Here is a 22,433-nt window from a genome sequence, read left to right on the forward strand (position 1 = left end):
ATTTTCAGTTTTTGTCTTCATTCATAGGGAAATATTTTGCATTATTGTTTGTGATACTTTGATAAGTGGTAGGAAAGATAATAAAATGGTTCAGTAATTGACCCCCTTTCACAGTGCAGTGAGTCAGAGTTAAATGAGTCAGAGGTGAAGATACCAAGGTCGTCAAAGGTAGAGACTCAATAAGATCAGATATGAGGATATCAGAGGGACGTGGAGAAGAGAGACAGTTTTGGACCAAGAATGTTGGCGGGCAAAGACTGGAGGGTGAAGGACTTGTCGAGGCAAACCCAGACCTAAGAAACTGCACTCATGAAAATAAGTCAGACACAGTCAAAGAATTGCAAGAAAAATGATTGTATTAAAAATCCCACATTTTCCAGTCACACCAGAAAGAAGCACAATCCCTCCCTTTATTCATCCTCAGGCTGCCTTCATGTGCTCATAACAGCTCTCCATACATTCACTGTGGAGTCAGTAGATTCTTCAAAACCATGTGTTTTGTAAAATAGTCCACAAAATACCATAAAAAAAAAAAAAAAACAGTTTCAGATATCCTACTCCAGCAACATTTCCTCAGCATGTTGCGAAGTTCAGATGAAACATTTTTTTTCCAAATAAAAATCAAAAGGTCTTTATTTTCCAGAATTATTTTTCATGAATACTGTTACATGAATCTCCAATCAAAGAGCTCAGGATCAGTTAACCCCAGAACATCTCAGCCACACAATTACTCGTGTTCCTTGGGGAACTCCAGCTATTAGTACTGGGGTCAAATACTCTTCACGTCTCTGTTTCAAATTACTGCCCCATGACAACCACAGCCATGATCCTGTCACAGGCCTGGTGACTCAGCAGTGGCTATTACAAAGATAAGCTTTGTTTACCATGACAACCACTGTGATAAGTATTTTTTTTTTAACTTTCCCTCATCTTTCCAGCTAGAAACAGAAGTGCCGCTTCAGAAAAAGTGACTTTGACGCCCTGGTGTGGTTGTTTGAAAAACATTTAAGGAGCCACACAAGAAAACTTTTATTCACTTTGGTTCATTGTGGAGGTACATAAAGATGGCACACTGAGAACCTCTGCTGGCGGCCCAGTAGTTTTTTAACTTTAACACTATGGCGCTTGTGAAACTTATTACTTGATAAAATATCATTTAAAATAAAATAAACCGCTCTAACAGCGGTTCTTTTCATCAATAAATTAAAAGTCAGTTCCTGTGCTTCACTTCATTCAACAGCAGAATTAGCTGAGAAAAGGATTCAGAGGTTCAACACACAGTAAAGTCAGTGGTCAACACGATTCAAGCAGTGATTTTGTTTCATCCTCATGTGAGCAAACCTCGTTTCCAATTGAGGCCCCAGGAGAGCAGCCTCACTCCAGTGTGTGTTCCAGTGATGCAGAAATCCACAGGACGCTCCAAAATAAAGTCCAGTGTTTGGCTCAGATTACAGTCCAATCTCCGTTGCTCCAGTTGTAGCTTCGTAACAGACATAAATACGGACAGAAATAAAAGCGCCTCAAACAAACATGCGGCCAGTCACTCGCTCTTCATGCATGCTTTTTTTCTGGGGGGGTTCACAGTCCCACCATCATCAAGTGGGTTGAATATGGCAGTGGTTTGGTCGAGTGGTTTTCAACCTGCAGCAGTGTGACGACAAGTGTGTGTGACCATGCAAGTTCAAGCCGGTCGCCAAAGTACATGATGTGCAGTAACATTCATCGTGTCTCTGTGTAAAGTCAGGATCCTTCATGTGACAGTTAAAAAAACTTGAGGAGTCTGGGGGTCAGTGTGGGGGCGGCGTCTTCCGCGTGTGTCGGTGAGGGCAGTGGCGAGCTCCCCTCCTCCCCTGTCGCTATAGCAACTCCTCCCTGTGCTTCTTCCCCCTGGCCGGACCCTGGCCGTTCCTCAGGGAGCCGTTCTGCGGCCGGAGCAAGTGGCCGCGCTCCTGGTCCCTCCACGGGTGGCCTCCGCGCCCGTCGTCGCTGTCCAGGTCGGAATCAGAGAGCATGAGGGCGGAGGAGGTGGGGGGCAGAGCTGGCTTCAAGCGGCCTGAGCAGAAGGTGGGCAGGAGAAGCAGGGACACTTTTAAATTCAGATGAAGGCAGGGAAATGGCAACAGCTCATCGCACAGCCTTTAAATAAAACCCAAATAGATGATTGAAAAAACTGTTTAAAAAGAAGACCGGCTGCTGACGGCATCACTGAACTCCCAGGTTTGATGTAACTCATGCAAAGGATCATGGATAGATCAGGACTGATGCGCCACCCAGGCAAAATGACTCTACATGGAGCGACTTCCCCACTGCATTTATACATGTCGCTGAAAAATGAGGAAGTGTGTGGTATTGGTGGAGGGGTGGAGGGTACATTTTGTCCTTCCCAGCAGTTCGAAGACTCTGACCTTTCTTTGCGGAGCAACATTTTTTCAGTTTTGCAAACACGACTGAAGATTGCAGGTTTAGCAAAACACTAGGACTCATAGAGAAGCTTCGACTCATCTTTAGCATGTGGCTAACAGTTTAGCAGCAGACTGTCTGACTGACTGTCAACAACAAGAATGAAGACGAAAAAAATATTTACTACTGAGGGACAGAACAGTGCTACAAACAGTACAACATGTGAGTCGAAGGGCGCCAAATTTGATGCATGACTGAAATAATGCGAGTTTTGTTCATCGTTAACGCTAAATGCTAACTAACATTTTGGTTCATTACAAGATGAACCTGGCGATAAATTTTGAATGACTAGTGGGACTGACGGGACCATGCAGGATTCCACCATGTACCTAGTCCATTACATCCGTACTTTTGAGCTGGTACTTCATAGCTCCGAGGAGCACTGGAACGTGAACGTGTTCAGCACTAAACATGTCTGGTTGGTGCATGGTAGGTTGTCAGAACCGGTGTCCAAACTGTGGACAAATGTTCAGTGAACGTTCCAGTGAAGTAAAGTAAAGCACTGAAAATTTGGAGTCTTTTGTATGTAGTTCCCTCACATAGCTAAGCAAACTACTGTACTCCGCAGCATAGAACATGAGTGTTTACAAACTCAGAACAGGTCAGAAGAGCCTCTTAAACTGTGGCCATGACTCAACTCCAAACTGCACTTCATCCAGAACCATCTGACCTCAACTGAACAACATGCAACAGTAAATCTGTTATCCTGTTTAGTGCACTTGTGACCTCACCAGCTCTGGGCGGCTGCAGCTCCAGACTGTCCTGTTCATCTGCTTCCAAGATTTTGTATCGACTTTTACTTCTGCGGACTTTGCTCTTTTGTCTGTGGGGGTGAGACAGAAGGAAAGTCACTAATAATTATGCTTCACAGGGAAATACCAGGACATTTCAAAGGAGCTCTTACTTGCTGCAACAACACACCATGGCCCACACGACCGTCCCCATAGCAACCAGAATCAGAAAAGAGGCTATTGTCACATAGAGTACGCTCCACTCTGCAAACATAAACATTCATGTCGGATGATGTGATTTTCTCTTCACGGTGTTCCAAACATATGAGATTAAGCCGTGATGTAAATATATGGACGACTGTAAACACACAACAGTGCTAGAAAACAAGTGCAGACATCATCTCACCACAGTTGCTCTCTGCATCTCCATATTGAACCCTGATGAAGTTCTCCATCCAGAAGGGGTGGCAGACGCAGCGGCGGGTGAAAGAGTCGCACTCGCCGTGGCCTGAGCAGTTCAGCTGACAGACTGAAGGAGGAGAAACATCTGTAAGTCAAGACGCACTCACTAGGAAGCGACAAGGCAGAATTGACTTTGGAATTGTTATTCAGGAGAAGGCGACATTTGAAAGTTGATTTGCTTCAAGCAAAACCACTCAGATTTAGTTTTAGCAAAGAGACAAGTTATATTCAAGTACTTTGGTTTAAACAATAGTACACAAGTGGAACTGTTAAGCACACATTAACAATCATGTTCAGTTTTGCGATTTAAATGATCAAGACTGACTGGAAAAACAAATTATTTATAATGTCATAACCCAACAAAAATATTGCTACAGTGTGTTGCTTTATATTAAGCAAAAACTGATTTTATTATTTATTTTTTTTAATCCAAAACATAAAAAATAGTTGAAATGGCTATAAATTATAGACTTTTGGGATTCAACAGTGAAAACGCTGAGGTAAAATGAATCTTCAGTTACATAAGAATGCACAACATTAGATGCATTCTAAGGACAAAATATACAATATATATCCCATAACACCACAAACCAGAGTAAAAACAAAAGCATATAAGAATACAGAAAAACCCCCAAAAGGATTTAAATGAAGGGATCAAATACAATGTCAAACATTGCAAACTTTCTTGAAGAACTGAAACAAAGTACCTATTCTACCAAAACTACATGACATGAAAACGAAAATTAAAATGAACATTTAAATAACATTGCTGTAAAATATTACTATATTTCTGAAAAACAAATGGTTTCTGTCCTAAAAAAAATAAATAAATAAATAAATAGTGACTTCTCCCTTAATAACACTAAAAAAACATTGCACGTCATACAGAACTCACCAAACGTATCCACACGATGTGCTTTGAATATCAAGAAGTCATTCTTCTGTTTCCTCAGTTTGTTTCGGAGACTGAGCGCCACACTGTGGCCAGACAGGGGTGGGCGCCCCGGACCACTGGACACCAGGAAGACCAGTCGAGTGCTACGACGGAAGAGAGAAGGAGCGAATTGAGGGGTGAATTCTTCGCTTCAAAATGCCGCACTTCGCTGCTCACCTGTGCTCATTAAACGCACTGATGTCTCTGACGATGATGTCGCTGTCCAGAACGCTGAGCAACACTCCCACCTGGCGGAGCAGCATGTCACGCTGGCGCTGAGACACCTGGGAAACTGCCACCTCCAGCACCAGCTCCACAAGGTCGAGGGCCCATGCGTCTGAGGAGAAATGTCAAGGGGGTAAGACAATTAGGAAGATGCCATCTGTTACTCCACTCTGGGAGCCAAGCCAGGAGAAACAAAGACGGTGATCAGCTCCTGCTGATGCTGCGGCCCTGTGACTGCTCAGATGTGCACCATCATCAATGCGAGACAACCTTTTCACAGAGAAACCTGAGGGTCTCACAACAGTGGTTGTTTATATGCAAAGGTTCATGTTTAAAACATGAAAATCACCAGTGAAAGACTTTCATCCATTAACAAAATGCTTGTCTCCCAGGGATACGGAGCATCTTCAGAGGGAATCCTTGCTTACCTGGTTTGACCTCCACGGTTCCTCTTGCCATGCTGGTTTGACCTTTGCTGTCAGTCACAGTCAAGGAGAAGCTGTACTTTCCTTCAACGAGGTTTCCCAGGAACAGCACCGCCTGGTGGTCGGAATTGTTCAGCACATCCTGTGTGACAAAAACCCGAGTGAACGTTAGGGATATGCGATAACTTATCATACACAATCTCCACGATGACAATTCTGTATCTCACGATAAATTCCATTAACACACGGCACACTCGCTGCATCGAACTTGCAATTGTGGAGAATGTGTTGGACTTTGGTTCTCAATCGAAGTTTTAAGCTTATTTTTAGTACAAGGCATAAGTTAGGGACCATCAACACATTTTATTAATAGTATTAGCGAAATGTTCAATAAAGCAATGGAAAACAACCATTTTAGGAGAGAGAATGGTGAAATGGTTTTTCATCACACAAGACAAAGGAGACTGCCAGAGTGAATAATGATTTCGAGGAAATAGAATATGACTGAATGACCATTTATTCACACTATTTCTAATATTTCTTTGATGACATCTAGGAAATGTGTCCAGACTGGTCCATAGTTAAAGTAAACAGTTTGCAGTCTGTCAGACACGAGCGGGTTCAACCAGAGACGTGAAACATTGAATTTCTCATCTCTACACTTAAACTATTATATTGAAACATGAACAAATCTATTCTGTTGGAAACAAACTCCACACATAAGTTTCATCATAAAACCGTTTCAAGAGAGACTGTAGTGGGTCCAACACATAGAATAGAATGGAAATGTATTTATCGTGAGAAATGACAACATTTATTGTAACTTTTTTTGTCCATATCGCCCATCCCTCATTCGGATGAAACCTGATTACAGAGAATGGCATTTTCAAAACGTGTTGACTCCAAACTCGCAGTCATTCCATCCAGATAAGGTAAACAAGGTGGTTGTTACCCCAGCCTCATGCTCCAACCATTTTGGCCGCACTTATACATGTACTTCATGCAAGCTATATTTAGTTTTGTAGGAAGACAGTAGAGGGCGCTATGGACAACACAGAGTGGAAACTGAGTTTTCTTTGGCATGTCGCTCATATTGTTTTTGTGAGTTGATGTAAGCAGCCGATCTAAATCACGTCATGTCTGATCACGGGGTGATGCCCATGATGATGGATAATTTATCACCGGTGGTAGGTGAACCCTCAAACCTCACCCCGGCAGCAGGACTGCTGTCGTCTCGAGTCCACAGGTAGCTCACAACCCCTTTGTCGTCAGTAGAGTGGGACCCATCCAGGATGGCAGTCTTCACTGGGAGAGAGATGGGAGGGCTGGACAACACGTGAGCCAACGGACGCTGATCCAGTTCTGTTGAGAAAGAAGATTATTGATCGCAACTTTTCTGACGAGTAGAAAGATTGTGAATTCATCTGATGTTTCACCTTCTCTGACGATGACCGTCACTGTGTCACTATTCTGCAGCTTCCTCTCGTCCGTCACCGTCAGCGTGAACTCGTACGTGCCGACCTCCAGGCCTGTCACTGTGGCCACAGCACTGTCAGCGTTCTCAATCTTCACACCGCCGGGACCCCTGCAGATGAAGACGGTGAGAAGGTCATCATGAGAAGGAGGTTTTGTTTATCATAAGGCCATTTAAAATAAGAACAAAGCGATGTGTTGACAATTCCATGTCACAAGGAGCATCACTGACTTGCTCTGCTTCCAGTGGTAGGCCACGATCTTCTGGTCGTCCTTGCTCTTGCTTCCGTCCAGCGTGGTCCGATCCACAGGAAGGGTCAGCTCCTTCTCTGGTCCAGCATCTGCCACCGGTGGCTTGTTGTTTTCTATCGAGAGGATATTGTAGAGAATAAGCAAGAAGATAAGGTATTTATTTAAATTTACTCCAGAACATTCTGACTACCCTCAGACTTTCTTCCAGCTGAACATGATGGTACAAATGACGGAAGTGTGGAAGTGATACAAAACACTGTGGCACTTCAGTGCACTGTTGTTGTACTGTGTCAATCTACTGCAGTTAAATTCTTGACTTTACAAATGACGTGCTGAAGAGTATTAATTTGCATGAGAACAAACATGCAGATAAGAAGATAAACGGAAGGGCTTAACAAAAGAAACTAATGAGTCAATGTTAGTCATCACTTCGACAGCTTTTAAGAGGGCTGTATGAAAATGTGTTCCCGTCTCACCCGGCTGCACAATGACCGTGACCTCAGCGGTGTCTTGCTGTCCGGATGAGTCGGTGACAGTCAGCTGGAAAGTGTAGTCTCCCTCCTGCATGGCGGAGAGCTGCAGGATGGGAGTTCGAACGCCCTGAAACACAGAAAACATGATGGGATCCTGGAAAAATGAACGGCAAAGAAGCAGCAAGGTCAGCATTGTACCTGCATCTCCACCACCTTGTCTTTGCTCTCGCTGCTGAGGGACCACTCGTACGACAAGGTGTCGTGGTCATCAGTGCTCTGGTTGCCATAGAGAGTGATGGAATTCCGTGGCAAAGTGATAACCTGGGCGGTAAAAGAAATGTAAAAAATAAATTAATAAATCAAAACCAACTCAACGGGGAGTCCAGTAAACAAGCGGCAAACCTGGTTTGGACCAGCATTGGCCACTGGTCGATAGTCCTTGGCTTTGTTGACTGTCAAAGTGGCCTGCGTCGAGTCGGTGGCGCCGTCTGAGTCAGTCACCGTCAAACTGAAATTGGAAAATGATCTTAATGTTGCAAACTATAATGGACAAGCGATAACTTTCTTTTACTAGAGTTGCGTCACATTCATCATCATTAACAGTGTTCATTACAATGATAAAAGAGTGGTGATTCTCTTTAACCTTTCAGTGACTACAATTACACACAGGTGGGTTTATTTTGATTTTATGGCTGTGGAAGTGTAAAAAAATAAATGTGAGTGAGCCCTTTGGTCCTATTTTTCCCCAATATTAATTACATTGTTAATATCTGTCACTTTTTCAACCCGTTTTTTTTTGAGAGATTTGAATTTATTTTTATTCCAAAGAGACATAATGAAACACCTTTAGTCAAAATGAAATGAAAAGGTGTCAAGATAAGACAAAGCTACAATATCCGACACTCCATTCAGTGGAGTTTCAAAAACTAATTTTATTGATGCCAACAACTGCATACTTTGGAACAGGAAAACAGTAAAAAGGCACTAGTTTTTTTAAAACTCACATGTTGAAATCAAGCTATATAACTGTCTTTTCAAACATTCTCACTGCAGTCAAAATATTCCACAGAATGATGTCTATTACACTTGGGCTGAGTTCCTACAAACGGCCATTGAACATTTTGGTTACTTATGAATTATGCTTTTGTGTTCATTTTTTTATATTTGTTTGAATACTTACAATGCTTTTTTTAATGTTAGCACTATAACTGACCTGCTTATATTTTACCTATGTAAAACTGCTGTTGACTTTGAAATTACAAATTTATCTAACTTAATACATGAAATCTAAATTAAGTTTTAAACTGATGATGACACAAAAAAAAAATCACTTTCACTTTTTTCCCCTTTTCAAAATGACTTATTGATTTTTCACTCCTTTTCTACCACATGCACAACATGATCAGTGTCATTACCACTAGGTAGTATCATTTGCAAATAATATGTAATAGTTATTTTGACACATTAAGAAGATGCTCCAAGAATAAAACAAAGAGTTCCGGCCCCAGTACTGAGCCTTGTGGCACCCCTCATGTTTTTTGTTCAAGTTCTCTTGTCTAGCTGCTGCGGCTAGAGTAAAATGAAATCTAGATTGCTTTATGTATGGTTCTGAGAGAGACTCAAACAAACATCACCACTCTTCAACTTCAACAACCAACACTTTGCAGTAAACTCATCGCTGGAGTAGGGTTTTGCCGTCATCATGCATGCACATGCCCTCCATCATAGCCTTTTTTTCTGCTCTTATACTGTACAGTGAAGCCAGGAAAACCTTTGACACAAGTGAGTCTGTACAGAGGTTCTGGAGGCTACCATGATGACGGTCCTCCACTTTCAGATGGTGTTTAAATCCTCTAGGTAGGGAAAAACAACTTTCAAGTTTCAAATCTGTATGCTAAATCCAGTCAGCGTCGAAATGATCAACAGAGGGTTAAATAAGGCCGATGAACCTTAACCCAATCGGTACATTCACTTCTCCAAGTGCCTCACCTCATTTGACAATAATAACATCATTTAAATGAACATTTGACTTCTTAATACGTACCTGAAGGTGTAGTTTCCTGGAACTAAGTTAGTGAGGGTGAGGACAGGGATGTCTGCAGAGACCTTCTCTTCACGTAGAGGACCCTTAATCTCATCCCAGTGCCACGCTACCACTTTGTCGTCATCAGTGCTCTCTGAAACAACACGAACACTTCAGTCGCTGCGCAGAAAAGGACGAGGCGTTTGTCGGGACTCACGACTTCCATCGATCACGGTGGAGCTGGTCGGCAAGGAAATCTCCTGGAATTTAGGAGACACCACAGCGACGGGGGGCTTGTTGACTCGAGGCTCTGATAATTTTAAAACAGATTGTTTGTGGAAGAAAAGAAAAAGGGATACAATATAGCCAGCGGCTGGTTTAGATGACTAAAACGAACAGGACATTGACACCAAACATGACCTTTGTGACAACACTAAAGGCAAACACCAATCTAATTGATTGTTTATCTCAACTGACGTGAGCAGAGCATCACTGAAGCAAACACAAACATTTGTTTAAGTGATGGCAACATTGCTATTGTTTACCAGTGTTGGAACAATATTTTTTACACAAGCGGTTTTTCTTCAGTTCTACATTAGTCACTCAGATTTGGGCGATAGATTTGTCATCGGTTGATTCCAGCTTTTACCGTGGGACGAAAAAAAAAAAAAATCGAAATCTCTTTTCTCCGATACTAATCAGTTATTGTCACAGCTGTTAGTCAGCAGTTACAGCGGATAGTGTCCTGTCACACACTTCTAACCAAGTGACATCAGTGATACGGCCAACTCACTACAACTGGACTTCAAAGCGCTAGAACTGTCGTTCTTTTAATAACCCCAGTGTGATTCAATAGAGAAACCATGTAGTTTTAGTCACTAAAACATACAGAAACATTACAACAACAGGATAAACTTGATGAGCAGAGGAACAACGGTGTCACACATCAAACAGACGACACAGGATATTTGTGTTTGTGCAATTGTCTCTAAGCTGTTTACTTCTCCTCTTGCATACACTGTGGTTTTGTGTTGTGTACGCGTTTACACTTGACCTCACCTGGTTTAACAGTGATGTTGACGTAACCTTCGCCGTGGGCACCCTCCCCGTCGACTGTAACTCCGAACTCGTACAGGCCCACGGTCAGCTGTTCAAGAGCGAAGAGGCAGGTGAGGGAAGCAGACGTACACACGGCTTTGATGTGAGGCTTGTGATGTACGACTAAGGCTCTCACCTCGTGTCATTACGTACAATGTTCAGGGACATTGCTGTAGGGTTGCTCGATAACATGGCTAGAGTTTTCTGAACTAAATAATATGTTGGTGAAGTCACCGGTGACCTTGTAGCTACTCTAGCTGTCGGGCTGTTTTGATTCCTGGTTCTGGTACATGATTTTTGCCTGGAGTCCACAAAATTATTATTGTTTTAACCGCATGCTGTGTTTAATAAATGCCATGTGAAATGATCTCCTGAAGTTTGCATATCATTTGGGCGCATCTTTCTCACAGTACTAACCCACAGTGTGTGTTTTTGAACCGAGCCCATCACTGCCTTGCTTTTTTTTTCAGCTTTCGTTAGCTGTAAGGTGAGACTGCTGGTTGATGATGTTCTGGGAGATGTGGGACATCAATAGACCACCTTTGTATATATGAACTCCATCACGAGAATGTTTTAGGTTGTCTTAGCACATCCATGTGATGTGATATGACGCACTGAGGAGATGAGTGTGATGGGAGCCTAAGATAAACTACTTTGAACAAACATTTTCTAGACAAGCTTGGTACCTTGCTGAGCTTCAGAGTCTGGCTGTGCTTCCCCTCCATCTCCCCACTGTAATCTTTTGGATGCGTGATCAGACGCCAGTCAAATGCGTATGTTGTATCTGTAAAAGAAGCGTTTAAAGTGATACACATCCCAAGACTGATTCTTCACAGGTGCTTCATATCCCCTTAAAGCCAATCGTTTGGCACCCCATTTCTGCAGCCCCTCAAATGGCATATCTTGAGCTAATCTTGACAGAAAAGTTCAGAATGTTTCGCACTTGTAGGACCCTCATGTCCATCTGTCAAAATCTCACTGAACCTTCCTCAGTAATTTTGGCTACAGTCGCTCATCAGGTGGACCAGTGCCCTCCAGATGCTCCTTACAACCTTTTCTAGGAACAAGTTTTCATTGGCAGGACAGGGGACAAGGACTTTCTGAAGGGAAATCTCAGTACAAGAGTGCATTAGTTAAGCCAATCCTCTTTCCATCAAGGGTTTTCACAGAAAGTCCACCATCTTTCTTAATCATTTCCCTTGGATCTTTCAAAAAAAGAGGAGCTTCATCTCACCTGGTGGCGGTGTTGGGATGACGAACGCATTCAACTCAACTGCATCATGTGGCGTGACCTCCACGTTTTTGCCCGCAGACACCACCAGCTCCCTCACTGCAGACGGAAGGACAAGCACAAATTTGTACCACATGGACACAAGTGTTGACCTCTGCGCATAGCAGGGGGCAGGTGTAAGATAAGCTAGAGAGGTGGAGGTTTGTCTTAGAAAGGAGAGGAATGAAGGTCAGCCGCAGTAAGACGAAATACATGTATGTGAATGAGAGGGACCCAAGTGGACAGGTGAAGTTACAGGATGTAGAGATAAAGAGGGTGGAGGATGTGAGAAAGAGGTGAAGAAGCGGGTGCAGGCAGGATGGAATCAATGGAGAAAAGTGTCAGGGGTGATGTGTGACAAAGGGTGTGAGCAAGGATGAAAGGGAAAGTGTATAAAACGGTGGTCAGGCCAGCAATGTTGTATGGTTTGGTTTGAAGAGCATTCTTGAACAAGAACTCACAACAGGACTAAGTAGCTTGGTAACAGAAGGGCAAAAAACAACTGTAAATATAGTACAGAAGTTTGTGACTGTGTTGCTGGTTCAGAGGGCAGATTGGAAAAAAAACATACACCAAATCACCAGATGACAAGCAATGACCTGAACACCTCTGCTCCGCTCTTGTGTTGACAAACCAGCTTTAGAGGCTTTATCAGCTGTGAACAACTGAGTCACTGTGTTTGAGAAAATGACAGCGATTGTTCAGGGAAGTGAAACTGACTCTACGTGTTAATCTGGTTTGGAAAAAGCCGACATGGCAACTTCATAAGTGCTTCAGGAAACCATCAGAGCAGTAGGAGCAACTTGACGAATACCTTCATGATGTAACTGTCTTCACTTCTTGTTATGAAACAGTTCAGCGTTGTACACAACCAGCTCACTTTTCTGTTGCTCTGGTTCGGCACCAAAAGTCCAAAATATGAAGGAATATACAGGAAAAGGCTCCTGAAAGGCAGTTGTCGAGCAGATCTAACCGTGATGTCCACAGTTTCATGTGTGTGCTGCCTCCCTAATAAATGTCCAATAAAAATAGAAAGTATTTACACAGCAGGTGTGACGCGGAATCATGCTTCGTAAACGGCTAAACCACAGCGATGAAACACTGACACTGGAAGGCTTTGAACAAGAAACCAGACGGCAGTGAGAGCGTCTGCTAGTAAGGGTCTGCAGTTCATGGAAGGCTGTAGTTACCAGCTTGTGTCGGGAGTGATAGTGCTGCAGTGGAGGCTTCCACTGGCGTGTTGGCGTCAGAGCGATTGGAGGACAAAGTGTCGGTTGCTGTTTCATCAACAACTGAGTTTGGCAGCGAGGGAGCTGGTGCAGAGTCAGCCTTCCTGCTGGTTTGACTGATGTTCTTTAGGATGGTCGGCGGGAGTGCGATGGTGGTTGAAACCGTGGGAGTCAGGAGGGACATTTCTTCCTAGAAGGGAGGAGAACACGGTGTTTAGTCGGGCAACGTGCATGAATAAAAACATAGTTGGGGCTTACCGTGCCAGAGGGAGGCATCGTGTTGGGCCGTTGGGCTCCTGCTGGTTTTGTCTGGCGAGACCTCCTCATGCGACTCAAAACTGGACCCTGAAAAATGTTTTTCAGTTATCTCAAATGAACTCAGCAACTGTTGAGCCAAGAAATATGATCATTAGAGACTCATTGTTTAAATTTCAGATGCAACTTTTACCCTCAGTGGGAGGGATCTCCTTCCATTACAGGGAGTTACAAGACCAAAATGAAGATGCATTGCAAGAGTATGAGAAAGGAATATCCCTGAAAGATCGGCTCTCCTGACTTGCTTCCATGGGCGATGTTTTCACTCAGTTAGCTTTCCGTTATTCTTCCCACAACTGGAAATTTTGATTGACGTCTACACAGTAAGATTAACACCATTTTTTGAGAGCAAAACTACTGTAAAAAAAAAAAAAGTCTAAAAACTGAAAACAAAAAAACATATAGTTAATAAAAGATTGAATATAATCCAAGGTCCAGCATTTTAGCTACAAAATGCTTGCATCAGATTGTTGACCCAGGTTGGTGGGCAGAGGCAAAGTTCTGTGAATTGTGTTTTGAAGTGCAATGAGCGAAAACATCCCAAAATCTGTGTCTCCTGAGCATGTCTCAGCTCAGGACTACAGTCTTGATTCGACTCTGTCCATCGAACAAGGGCTCCTCTTCCAAAGCGCATTTTTTCGACCCTGATTTACCCCCCATAAGAGGTGTTGCCATAATTTCCATGTCTAAATCGGTTCCTGAATGCCAAACTACTGTGAGCGTTCATACCCTGGCAAGCATCTGAAAGAGGCCAAGCGACTCCTGGTGAGGTTGAGGGAGCGAGGAGATGGGACAGCCATTGTTCAAGGAGCAGCTCAGGAGGATACATCGGCCACCCAGGCTCCACACAGCATTGCAGCTCGGCGTCAGGCAGCAGGACTCCCAGCACGTGGCACCACCTCTCCCGCCTGCCAGAGAGTACCAACCCATGCCGACGACGCTGCTCCAGTGGATTCCCAGGACCCCACCTGTCACTCTGCAAAGATTTGCTGAAACACCTGCGAGTAGACGAGAGAGCAGAGATTAACTTCAGCTTCACTATTCATAGGAACCAGATTTTTGACCAGGGGTTTGGAAATTACACTAATCCTAGTCCAAGTCAAATTCCCCAACTATGATCCGCTACTTTTTTCTTGTGGTTTACTCAACGACCATGCTAATATATATATTTTTACAGGCTGAAGAGCGTCATGCTGCCAAAATATTGAGCCGAGTCACATCAAACCGGTTAAATCACAGGCGTTTTATTCACCCTAAATTGCTCAAAGCGCCCCATTTTCACCCACAGCTCCGCCCACAGAGCCAATCTTCTAGAGGACCTGAGACGAGAAGCAGCAGCTGAGACCGGCTGTGGTCTCGGAACTTCGGAGACGCGGGTGAAAACAGCTAATTTTGAGGCACTCTAAGGTCAATAAAAGATGTGAGGAGTTCATGATACATTACCCTGTTTGTCAGTATAATGCCGAATGTTTTCAAACTAGTTTAGACATGATCCTCATGCATTTTTAAGCCGGGTGCACCACTGACCTTTTTACGCCACAGACAGCACCACACGGCTTATATATAAACAAATTTCTTAAATTTAGTGGGTGTGGCTAATATTCCAGTGCACGCCACAGTCGAGAATTTACAATATATTGTTGAGCTGCAGTTCAGCCATCACCAACATACAGGTAAGTGCTAAAAACAAATAACTTGAACATCAAAGAAGAAGACTAATCACAGTCGAACTTCTTATTAAAGTAGTGTGCACTTCATTGTGTTCCCCATGAGTAGTTAAGTTAGTAACTCAGTTCTGTTTACGCAGGACATAACCTTTCAGGGTCAGATCTCATTTGCAGATGGCATTTCAAGAAAACAAAAATCTAACTGAATGTTTCTCAGCAGAGCAAATCAATTCAAGAGTCACCGTAGCAACCAACTGGTTTAACCAGCACTTTCCACAAAAAAATATTTTAGCACGGTCATGCTGCTGCTTGTTTAGACAATGACGAGTGTTTCTCTCACACAAATTTGGAAAAGCCTGCAGTTATTAAGTTAGAACTAGGTACATTTTCGTGTATTGTGTGCTCATGGCCTTTGATGTTCTAGAGTTCATTCTCCTTTTTCCTTATCAGACCTTTCACCTAATAGTCGAACATGACAAGCTGCATCGTATCGATTGCAACTTTTACATTCTATTGTCTGTTTACTTTTTTAAAAATGAAATATTATAATCAGTATCATTATCGACTGCGCTGGTGTCGTTCAGCAAAACTGAAACCAATCAGGCTACTGTCGCATGAAGAACAGCTTCAAAGACAATCTCCTTGCTAAAAAGAGTTTCAGGACCCCCATCAACTCCCACCCAGACCTGACCCCTAATTATCTGACCACATCACTCCATCTTGCTTGGTCAGATCTGAAACAGCAGTGTAGCAATGCGTGACTGCTGGTTGTGGACTTCTGCTGATCGAGCTCTGAGAATTCTCTTCTCCATTTGTCTCCTCAGTTGAGACTGAAAAGTAGGTAGTCAGCCACATGTGCATGGTACGAGCAACCGATCTCTGCTGAACTACGTTGGCTGTCATCAAGTTTGCTAAGGTCAGCACTGAGGGGGATCATCGCCGGGCTTGCATGAGCCTATGGAGCTGTGTGCAGAAAACTAAGCAGGTTCTGAACACTACCAACAACTCGCTAACAACTCAGAACTTAATAAGACTCTCATATTATTTCGTTCACACATTTAGAAAAGCCACTTAGTTTAAGCTTGGAATGGATTTTACGACAGAATCTCTACATAAAACAATAGCAAAGCGTTCTAGCTGAGCATTGAGCCCTCAGTTGACACAAATAGTTCTACTCTTTCCATTGTGAAGCAAGAAAATCCACCACTTAAAGGAAACAGAAATAAAATAAAAATGGTAAACACAAAACTTTAACTTCTGCATAACTTTCAGGGTCGACAGTATTCAGTGACGGCAACACCGGTCCAGATGACAATCCAATTCGATGTAAACGCAGCATGTTTGGCTCATCAGATATCTGAAACCTTCCCGTCACTTCATCACCCGTCCAAATCTATCACACTATTGTTGCCATTCTTGGCATTGTCAGAGAGCATCTTGGCAAAAACAGGAATTTGCGCCACAGTTCTCACAGATTAGAGCTTCAAATGAACATTTCAGAGTGAGTCACACTCATGCAACCGCAGTCCAAGTCAGCGGCACAAAGAGGAAATCCTGCCCACCCCCCCTCAAAAAAAACAAAAAAAAAAAAACATTGATTGAAACCCAAAGCACATTAAACAGAGTGAGCTTCGACCCCCCTCCTTCCCATGGACTGGTGAAGAAAAAAAAATGGTGAGCTAGCTTGATGTTGTCAGTCTTTGAACATGGCAGGGAAACACAGTAGCTCATTTTGTTTCTGAAAAGTCAGCTGCAAACTCCTCAACCAACTTTTTTTTTTATAGGCAAAAAGAAAACCCTGTTTTTCACTCAGAAAACTGAAGGTTACGTCGCCGGGAACTTTGATCTACTTGTCCCACCATTCTGTGTCGCCCACCCTTCAACACAGAGACACACACTGTGAACTGACAGAGCTGCCATTGTTTCACATTGTGATCCTGCGAGCAGTGCGGCACACAAACACAGCAGGAGGCAGCGTGTCCTCTATCTTCCCTCCTCTGATTAGATTAGAGGGACGTTAGACAACAGCGAGTCGCCAGCCATCGTAATCAGGAGGAGCCACCCTGAGTCATCAGAGGTGTGTGAATTTATCCAGGAGATGAGCCTTTAAGCTCACACAGGTGAATGTTCTCAGACAATAAACTTACCAGAGGGCGCAGCAGACAGCCAGAGAAAGGTCAGCAGCAGGAGGAACAGGGCAGGGACTCGCTCCCCGACCAGCTGCAGCGAAGACATTTTACAATGACCTAGGAACAAAACACCGACCATTAGCAAAGGTTCGGTCGTGATGTTAGGTCCAACAAAAACATTTGCATAGACACGATAAGCTCTCATCACACATCAAGTGTTTGAAGATGACGTAACCATTCTTCAGAGAGATTACTTTTCCCACATGAAACAATGACAATATGTTCTCAGTGTCTGTTGTTGAGTAAAGATTATTAAGCAGTTTAGAGAAAAGCACTGTGACAGTGCAGACCTCAGCCACATTACCTTATGGAACACAGCAAAAAATAGAATCAAATCATGAAATACGACTACAATGATTCAAGAATTGCATTTGGCTCACGGGAAAAAGGAAACCAAGGTGGTGAGAGCACGGCACCCTGACCACTAGTGACATTCACTAGGTTGCATTCCAGAGCAACCTCACCTAGCAATCCTAAAACAATGAACAATAACATATTTTGTCAACAAATATGTACACTATGATTAACAAAAACGTTTCCTTTCGCTTGTCCCGAGAATTGAGCCACAGCACACAATGTCCTTCAAAACCTTCCAGGATCCAGGCGGTAATTTGGCAGAGGAAAACAAGCGACACAACTACAGTATATACACCCCTCTAGGCTGACATTTCCCCAAGTTTTGCAGCAGTTATCTGATGTTGTTGTCGATATGTAGTCAATGACCCGCAATGACCTTGTTATTAGTTGTTAAGGAGGACAGTAAAGGGACTCTGCAGACACATATTCTTCTGTGAATCTTCCTCATGTGTCCACACTAACATCTGTGTTTACACATTTGGGTTGTTATCTTCCGTTGCATGGGCTATCTTAATCTAGGCTGCAGATAGCGCAGATTATTCTGGCATTAATGACACGTTAAAATCCTCACCTTTTCACACGCTGAAAGTGGCCACATTGGGAGTTAATCTTACAAGTAAACATAGAGGCTTCTGTGTTGAATAAAACCAAGTTCTGGTTACAGAAATTACATTTCGTCGAGGGCAACATTATATAGTGGGACTGGTGTGAAGGGCCATCAAACCAACAGACAGAACATATTAAATAATGAAATATAGGAGGGAAAATAGAAATAACATATAGAAAAGTAAGTAAATATAAATAAAATGCTGTGTGATGACATAGTACGAAATGGGTTATATAATAATATAACAATTTGTTTTAGATATTTTTTATTGCAAACACTTTTAGGTTTTTCATTGTATATCAATGAATATGTGAAGAGTATCTATTGAATTAGCAAATACCAGTACAAGAGTTACATGGAAAAACAGGAAACATTACACCCAAAATAATTTAATTTAAATGTATTCTCAGGGGTCAAATGTATACAATTATTCATATATATATATATATATATATATTATTCATTCTTATATTTATAATTGAATAGTGCTGACTAATAAATTCAATTATTTTGAGACGATCAGTTTCACATTTTCACTCTGACTTCATGAGGGCCACATAGATGGAAGCGAAGGGCTACATTTGGACCCCGGACCACACTTTGCCCAGGTCTGCTTTACACTGAGAAAACAAACACTTGGGAAGAACTAAGAACTAACTCTAAAACGCATGCGGTGCACACATAACAGTTAAAACTGTCGAACCAGAGACAAAGTAACAAGACAAAAGTAAAGAAGTAAAGTGACAAAAGAGAAACCAAAAGAGACTTTCTTGCCACCTTCTCATCGCTCTGGAGTTTACATGAATACAGGGTAAAATGCAGACGCAGCCCCACACGACTAGTCAAGCATAGTTAAAAGTCAAAGGCAAAGTCGTGTTTACCTGGCAGGGATCCCAAAGCTTGAAAAAGGAGGAGCGGTGACATATTAGGTTGGCAACAGTGTGCCATGTGGTGACAGGCGATGACCGGTGAGATCCAGCATGGCCGTCGCTCGCTCCTCAAACACCACCCTGACCGAGCAAGAAGACAGAGACAGTCACTCTCTATAGTTCAGATCAACTACCAACACTTCGGTGCCCACAATAATTCCAATGTTCTTGGCAGCATCATGAATTTATCTTAGTATCAATGCACTGTTTATCATAAAAGTATTTTGTCAAAGAAAAAAATATGCATAAGTTGTGACATGAATTCATTTATTAGGTATGTATTTCTACAGCGTAAAGACATAATATAAATTCCACAAAAAAGATTTACACACCTGTAACGCCTCCTCCATAGAAGAATTTGGATCAACAAGTTCCAGTAATTACCCGCAAAATGATCAGCTTTCAGATGTGAGAAGTGCAGCTCAGTCACATTCCCAGTGGATAGAGGCAGTGGTGTGTGTGTGTGTGTGTGTGGCTAATGGCTGCTGGTGACGGTGAAATCGTGCCGTCCCAAAACCGCTCAGGTGCACTCCCTCAACCTGGCTGACGACATCACGACCATTGACTTCAAATGAGCCCTTGTCTCTTGAGACGCTTGTTGAGAACAAAGATCTCTGTGAGCAAGAAACCCCAAAATTCAAGTGCCTTTCTCCACCTGCTCACTCGGTGTTCTGCTGCTTTATAAGTTGGCCTTCCCCTCTCACTTTGATGGCATCAAATCCTCTTTGATTCAGGCTGCAGAAAACAAACAAAACAATAAAGAAATTACTCTTTTATACAAGTCATAACCGAGATAAATAATAGTTACTGAACGTAACTTCAGTTCTATGAATACGTGCACGAATGGTGATGAGCAGGGGGATTTATGGGGAGAGGTGGAGCCTTCCTGGGTGGAGAGTTAAGCCAATCAGTTCTCAGGCGCGAGGCGGAGCCTCGGAGTGGTTAAACCAATAGCGAAGCCCGTTAGAGGGCGACGCACGTATGACATAGAACAGTAGTACACACGTGGATACAGTAGCACTGGCTGCTTTGATCACTGACCCTGGCAGCCATGATTGTTCCTCACTGTCTCCACGTTAAGCCATGCATCGACTATAACATCCTCATTTGTTGAGATCAGACACCACTTCCTGCGACATAAGTCGAAAAGTGCACTGTCTCAGCTGCCCGTTTTCATGTTTTTATTTCTGTTCCTCGTTCTACTGAATTCAAAATAAGCTTCAGTCTAATCTATTCATGAATGCCAGCTGTGTAAGTTCATTACTAAAGTGGTCTGTGTCGACGTCAGCAAAACACATTGCTGCTGCAGGCGCGCTCTCCGCTACGCTCCGATGATTGAATTCACAAGACTAGATGAGCACTCAGATACGACAGACCTCCTCCTAACAGCTGCTTTCCTCCCTTAATGTGATTTACACCCAACGTCAATGCCCTGCATTTGAAGCCCTTTTTGGATAGGTTGCTGGTCTCCAATGAGATCATGAGGATCGGGAACATCACTACATTCAAGTGGTGTCAGAGCAACCACAACGCATTTTAGATCCACAGTCATAGCTTTGTTGTGCTTTACAGTATTTATTTGACGCTGTATTGATATCATCCTGCCAAAAGACTTAAAATAAATGGATCCAAAAACATTATCGCCAACATAATAATAGACTAATACAACTTAATTTATATTGCACCTTTTTCGAATGAAAAAGAGGCAGGAACATGGGAGGAAATAATATAGATGTGCAAGTTGAGTAATATATCAGCGTAAGCAGAAGCATTTCAGTGAAATCATTTCCTGAGATCTTTCGTCAACAAGCTGAGAGATAAAGAGTGGCAAAAACATTAGTCAGATGGAACTGTGTGTTGCCTCATAAAGTTGTTTTTAGTTCTCCAAATTAGTCTCTTAAATCCAACATCATTGCATAATAATAATAGGCAGTATTTAAAATAGATTTGTAGTTTATTAGTTATTTGCATTAATGTGAATCTTCAGACATTGGTGGAATATTAGTCATTTCATTCAACTTCAGCATCTCTAAATATTTTTTTCTCTGCGCGCAAATTAAACTATTTAAATAGTACTCATTACCGAATCATATTAACTCAAAGCCAGAAGTTCCGTCGGTCTATTTACTAGAGGTCAACAAGGCAATATTTGGGGTTCTAAGTTTACTCGCAAGACGACTGAATTATCCATAAAAAATGACCCGCACAGCCACACAAACACTCCCTGCTGATGTGACAATCATTAACAGGCAGACTGTGGAAGGCTGAAATGACGACAGGCAGCTCGATTCATGCCAAATGTATCACAACACGCAGACATGCGGGGCTGTCAGGATCAACTCAACAGTTCACCGAAGGCCGATAGCGAAGTTGCAGCCGACGTCGTCCGTTTGAATTATAACCTTTCACGAGCAGCGCGTGATTTGACCTAAATGAGACGCGTACGAGTGAGAGGTGACTGCTCGCTCTCTGCCCGAGGGTTTGAGAAAACGCTTCCCGACGGACCGTGAATTCACCTGTTATGCAGGATCACCATCGACCAAAGCACCTTGAGGCTAACAGCTGCTGGCATCTTCCCACTCCACGCTGCAAATCGGCGAAACCGAAACGACATCCTCAAGACAACGGATGTTCGCAGACACCCACCTGCGCTTCTGGAGCCTGGTTCATTCCTTCCACCACGGCCGTGGGTCACGGTGGTTCTGCGAGGAGCTGTTCCTCTGACTGTAAATTGGGTCACTATATCCAGCACAGCTGATGCTTCTATCCGACCGTCAAGCCTCCTAGAAGTACACTTCCGGTTAACGGCGTTTCATAATAAGAGGTTCTTGACACGAAAATAAAACTGCACATAAATAACCGAAATGCAGAGAGCATTCTATACGGCCATTTAACTTACATTACAATTAAAAATGAGCAAAGATTGGCGTAACTTGTATCTCCGCTTCGCATTACATTAAACGTCCGTGGTCGGTTTTTCGACGGTTCGGTTATTGTAATAGCTACCTAATTTAATATTGTACGCCGCATAAATAACTCAAGTTCAACCATGAACGAGCAAACAGACATTTTGTTTATATTAACGTCAAACCTGTATATTTTGTAGCTTCCGGTATATGTCACGAGACCACGCAAGAAATATTTGCAAGCACTTGGGAGGAAAGTAAAACTAAATAAATAATCATAAAAAACTCAACATTTTCTCCTGTGCCATTCTCATTTCTAAAATAAATATCATAACGGATATTTAATTCGAGTTTAACAAATCAAAATGGCGCCGCCACCTCCCAAGTACCCGCCCTCCTATTGGCTCA

The 22,433-nt window shown here is 42.8% G+C and overlaps 1 protein-coding gene across 2 annotated transcripts; it reads right to left on the reverse strand.

Moving 5' to 3' along the window:
• Positions 1–338: 338 nt before the first annotated feature.
• On the reverse strand, positions 339–22,387 carry kiaa0319l (KIAA0319-like ortholog). Of its 2 annotated transcripts, none has more exons than XM_053862463.1 (26): positions 22,211–22,387; positions 21,766–21,902; positions 19,452–19,854; positions 19,072–19,200; positions 17,185–17,283; positions 14,100–14,368; positions 13,314–13,400; positions 13,017–13,245; positions 11,791–11,886; positions 11,243–11,340; positions 10,518–10,605; positions 9,676–9,768; positions 9,480–9,612; positions 7,838–7,943; positions 7,634–7,756; positions 7,439–7,562; positions 6,943–7,075; positions 6,674–6,822; positions 6,448–6,599; positions 5,241–5,379; positions 4,765–4,924; positions 4,549–4,691; positions 3,598–3,720; positions 3,365–3,455; positions 3,192–3,283; positions 339–2,053 (listed from the first exon to the last, which is right to left on the reverse strand). In XM_053862463.1, exons 4-26 carry the CDS (start codon positions 19,136–19,138, stop codon positions 1,857–1,859), a joined length of 2,991 nt encoding a protein of 996 aa, XP_053718438.1. In that variant the 5' UTR covers positions 19,139–19,200; positions 19,452–19,854; positions 21,766–21,902; positions 22,211–22,387; the 3' UTR covers positions 339–1,856. The 2 variants fall into 2 exon arrangements, with proteins under 2 accessions (XP_053718438.1, XP_053718439.1); XM_053862464.1 differs by having other exon boundaries at positions 19,775–19,854; positions 22,211–22,381.
• Between the last annotated feature and the right edge of the window lie 46 nt (positions 22,388–22,433).

Source organism: Synchiropus splendidus, chromosome 4, assembly GCF_027744825.2.
Source record: "Synchiropus splendidus isolate RoL2022-P1 chromosome 4, RoL_Sspl_1.0, whole genome shotgun sequence".
In the NCBI taxonomy this organism is placed as follows: Eukaryota; Metazoa; Chordata; class Actinopteri; order Syngnathiformes; family Callionymidae; genus Synchiropus; species Synchiropus splendidus.